The sequence below is a fragment of the Mustelus asterias genome, chromosome 18 (assembly GCF_964213995.1).
Source record: "Mustelus asterias chromosome 18, sMusAst1.hap1.1, whole genome shotgun sequence".
NCBI classification, from domain to species: domain Eukaryota; kingdom Metazoa; phylum Chordata; class Chondrichthyes; order Carcharhiniformes; family Triakidae; genus Mustelus; species Mustelus asterias.
This window is the reverse complement of record NC_135818.1, coordinates 69,108,367-69,113,405: the sequence shown is the minus strand read 5'-3', so window position 1 is coordinate 69,113,405 and position 5,039 is coordinate 69,108,367. Positions and strand designations below refer to the sequence as shown.

General features: G+C 43.6%; 1 protein-coding gene across 1 annotated transcript in view; it reads left to right on the top strand.

Moving 5' to 3' along the window:
* The window catches only part of itpk1a (inositol-tetrakisphosphate 1-kinase a), a 215,620-nt gene extending 210,968 nt beyond the window's left edge, over positions 1–4,652 (top strand). The window contains exon 11 of the mRNA XM_078234263.1: positions 2,579–4,652. Coding sequence (XP_078090389.1) covers positions 2,579–2,895 — 317 coding nt within the window. The 3' untranslated portion in view covers positions 2,896–4,652. The remainder of the gene's footprint in view (positions 1–2,578) is intronic.
* Positions 4,653–5,039: the final 387 nt, after the last annotated feature.

The window sequence follows — 5,039 nt, the reverse complement described above, 5'->3', positions numbered from 1 at the left end:
CACTGTGATAATGGAACATAATGTTGCAAATCCAGTAATCCCTCAGGGTTTTTTTAAATATAGAGTGGAAAAGCAAGCACTGATTTTCTTAAAGAACTGCAGATATAGTTTTTTCCCCCAAATATTTAAAGGGCGGGTGTTTTAAATTGCTTGACAGTTCCATTGAGCTTATGCACGTCACCGCACGATCATGTCTACTTTTAACAATCCCAACAGGCACCTTACCTCTGCCGAAGATGTCCCGGGACCGTATCCAAAAGGCTACCTTGTCTTTGCAAAAGGGTCCTCCATCTATCCAACCAAATCTGCAAAAGGTTTACACCAGTGGTGTTGAGGTTCACACTGTTATCGAAAGGCTAACCGGACTGGACGCCGTTGTGGTTTTATATGCATAGCTGCCTTGTGAATCACCAATGCAAAGTCTGAAATGTGCATCCATTGACTATGGTGTGGTCTACTTCTCCCATTATTTTTCCCAGTAAAATTAAAGACATTGAAGGAGCTTGACTGAGTGTAGGACCCTTGTTTTTTTGAAGTGCGGCAGTGGGGAGCCGACGCGTGCAATGCAGCAAGTGTAAGTAACACTGGGCAGCTGATGGAAAGCCAGGCAGCGATTCCTTGAAGTTGAATGTCATTAAATTTACATTCAATCTGAGTGATACCACATCCCACAGCAAGGAGAAATCATCAGTATGTTCCCCCAGTTCAATAGTATTGCACCACAATTAGATCCGATAAAATGTAAACTTTAATCTATCGTGCTTACGTATGGCATGCTGAAGCTTGCAAATTGAAAAGGCTAATATGGGTAGAATTAGGGGCAAGTGCCCCAGAGGCAGTGCGATTCTAATTTGTCTACTTACAAAATCTAATTTAAGCAAGAGCTTGAAATCTGTATTTAATGTGATTAAAGCCTGGATTCAGTTGGAAATACTCTGAGCACAAAAAGAGTATTTTTAGTAGGTTGAAATCAAAGGAACGCTGGCAGTGGACCAGAGTGTTTTGCATTTGTCAGGTGCCAATTTCCGGTTTGCTGCTGTTTGTGTTAAAAGGGCAGACTTTCTTAATAATGGCATTTTAGCACCCCGCTAACTGTTGAGCAGGGAAAGATGCGCATTCCCCCCCCACTGAGAGGAACAGGCTAGGAGATTCAATCCCCTAAAGAGCATACCATCATTTCTAAAAGTTGTGAAGGTGGTTCACTGTATCAATCTCTCCACAACACATGAATGATGGGATGGAGCTTTGTGCATCATACAGTACAGAAGGAGGCCATTCGGCCCATCGAGTCTGCACTGACAACAATCCCACCCAGGCCCCATCCCCGTAACCCTACGTATTTACCCTAGCTAGCCCCCCTGACATTAAGGGTCAATTGAGCATAGCCAATCAACCTAACCCACACATCTTTGGAGTGTGGGAGGAAACTGGAGCACCCAGAGGGAACAGACACGGGGAAACATGCAAACTCCACACTCACCCAAGGCAGGAATTGAAGCCAGGTCCCGGCGCTGTGAGGCAGCAGTGCTAACTACTGTGCCACCATGCAGCCCCATCAAAATACCTTGATCTTCCAATTTCCCCCTGTGGAAAATACCTTGTGGCTAACTTCAGGATGGGCTGACTGAAATCAGGAATTCATCTTGTGGAAACCAGTGGGGAAAACTCTCCATGTTGTAGCTGGAGCACCTACCATGAGTGGTGTTTTCCAGCGATAATTGTGGGAAGAATCCTGCAGGGTAATTCCTGTGCTCAACTCCAAAAGTAGCAATGGCAAAGTTGGAAAGCAACAATGCCTCAGGCTTAATTGCTGAGTACTCGCCTTCAAACCCAGAGGTTAGAAATTTGTCTTGAGTGGTGGTGTGAAATGAGAGTTTCTGATCAGCCACTCATTCCCCACAGTGCCTGATGTTTAGTTTAATTGCCGCTAATGGAATTAAATAGCAGATGCTGTGTAGAATGGGCAGCTAATACCGTACTGCCCATTTTGCGCTACTGCCTGAGACTTGGTACCAATTTTAAAGAGTGAAGTATCCCTAGACCAACAACAGTTCAGAACAAGAAAAGGCCCAAGCCATTCCTCAGCTCCTGAGTTAAGTCAACAGGAGGTTTCCCAGAAAGAGGTGGACCGGAATTCTCCGGCCATTCGTGTCCCGTTACCGCAGCCAGCGAGAATGGAGCATTTGGCGCTCAGTCAAATCTCTGTCCATTGCAGCGAAACTGGAGAATTCCAGCTGCGGGCGAGTTTCAGAGAATCCGGCCCGTGGTTTAGTGTTCGCCCTGAACAGTCCAGACATGTGTGGGTTAGGTTGATTGGCCATGATAAATTGCCCCTGAGTGTTAGGGGGCATTGGGGGAGTAAATATTTGGGGTTACGGGGATGGGACCCGGGTGGGATTACGGGGATGGGACCCGGGTGGGATTGCTGAAGGAGGCCAAATGGCCTCCTCCTGCACTGTGGATTCTATGAAGGACATGAGGTGTGGGTATAGCTTCTTAAGAAATAACAATTTCTCACCTTGATGTAAAGAATATGCGTTTTATAGCTAAACCAATAACTGGTTTGTATTTGTTGCAGGATACGAAGGTGTTCCAGAGTTCTTCACTGAGCTAATAAACCACATTCAGGTTGTTCTACAAGATCAAAACCCGGAATCGGCTCAGTTCAACCGGAACGGTAAGGCGGCGGAGCAGGCCACCAACATCTGTGGAGAGCGCGCCTGTTCCGCTGCCTCCGGCTTTGTGACCATGGCAGCGAAAGATCCGTGGCTCGTAGAAGACGACCCAAGCAATAGCAAGCGGCTGCAGCACCAGCGACTAAGTTGCAATTCTGCTTTGCCACCCAACTTTCAGAACTGTGTTGCTCCCATGGCAACGAAGGCGTCTTCACAATAACCACTGAGAACACTGGACCAAAAACCCAAGGCTTGATCTTTGTCGGGGATCAGCCTGAACCACTTTCATAAATCAATGGAATAATTTTATGTTTTGTCTGAATGATTTCACAGACTGGCACACGGACTGGAGCGCAGAATTGAAGGGATATTGAGGAGCAGGTTGCAGATCCTCTGATGAGCTCAATCCAATTCTTGTTAAAACATTAACATCGCAAAAGTTGCTTTTGGTGAGCTTTTACCATACAGGAGCTATTACTAAGGCTCTCAACAGGAATCAATGACAAGTGGCTAATTCACTTAATCAGGAATCCTTCCTTTTCATCCTGGGGTATTTGGGCATTTCATCTTTCTTCCCTCTTGACACTTCACTTTAATTAGCACACAGGACCTAAATGGTTTGAACTCTATTCAAAGCTCTAAGCTTCCTTTGTAGAAACTGTAAGACACTCAAGTTAGACTCCAGTAAGATGTGTTTCGCATATCTGAAATAAGGTGGTTGACGCTTAGAACGGGGCACGTTGCAGGCTTTGCCTGGCAAGAGTTGTTCTCGGAGAATAGAAGTTCTGTATTTCAAATAAAAATCTAAATGGTAAGGTTGAGGGGATATTGATGTATGGTAAAGTGGTATTGAGTCCAGATAACGGCATGTAAACTAAAAAATGCACAAGGCAGATTCTGGCATGATGGTGCAGTATCCTTCACAGTTATCTTATTTGTTCAGTTTAATCATTGCTAATGATGCACTTCCATACGTGATTGTCTCTTCATTTGGAAACCAACTGAGTGAATGAAATTGTGCAAATAGCGCTAACACATTATCCATAGATTGCGATGCTCACAGCTCAGTGTTGCAGAGAGTGATTACTTGTCCTTTATTTCCCTTAGAAAAGCAGCATTGAGGAACTTGCGACATATATTTGCTCATTTTCTAAGCTCACGCTTGACAAAGCACTGAGGTGGGTAGCGTCTATAGTCAGCACAGGGTTCTTTCCCCATGAGGACAATGCTTCAGTATTTAAACAGAGACTTCCAGTTTCAGTACTGCTTGCCCATAATTCTGAGTTTAAATGATTGTAAAATGAGATGGGAAAGGGACAAGGTATTTTTGTGCTTGGTGTGTTATAGAAGGAAAGGATTGGGGGAAGTTACCCTTTAGAAACCAAAGGTAAAATGTCTATTTCATTTTATTAATTTCATAATTCCAGGCAATCACTGCTCCTTAAATGATCTTTTTCTGCACAAAACAAAACTCCATATTTTTCTGACTCTAATCCAAAATGATTAGGGATGATTAGCAATGGAGTCCACTGGGTGAGCAATTTTCATGCATCACAATGTAATTAAGATTGAAGTCAAACATTAAGTTGGTGTGCCTGTTGGAAAATGTTGCAGCATTATTAGGCTCAACTATTGCTGTAATAGACACTCCAGTTCACGTGGTCTAGCTTGGGAGAGCTTTGTTGAGTTTATCGTAACAATTTACACCTCTATCACTCTAACCTTCTTGCAACCCTTCAAGATAATATTATTCCTGGAGCCATTTGGGTGGTTGTAAATGTGACTTGTTCCTCGTGGGTACCTTTTGCTATGGAAACCAGCCCTAAATATGTTTACAGCAAATTAAGTTTAGTGCACTAGCTATTAGATGGCCATCTTAATAACGTCGATGTGTTTCCTCTCTTGTCTCGTTGCATGAGAAGTAATGTGAGATTAATGAGCGAGTTTCTTATTGCCTTAATATATTGGTTCAGCTCTATTGCACTGCTTCATTCTTCAATATAAACTACTGAAAGGTAATTGGGCATTTAGCAATTTTTGTTTAAACGAGAGGGGTTTTTTTCTGGTTAATTGTCTAAGTTGCGATTCACAACTTTCACCTCCATGAACAATATTGCCAAAGGGCGCAAAAAATTATTTCGCTTCAATGTCCCATTGGTACAAGTGTTGCCATGGTACCTGCAATCTTAAAGCGATGCGGCTCATTACATAGATCTTGTTTTAAAGAAGGAAATTCAGAATGAAGCAGCATCCTTCAGTGATGTTGTGAGAGGAGCTCTTGGGATCCGCAGCGCTTCACAAGAATTGTTTCTCTTCCTTCATCCCCTCCTTGGTGCAAATTTCTTTGGTTCCTCACAAGGAGGC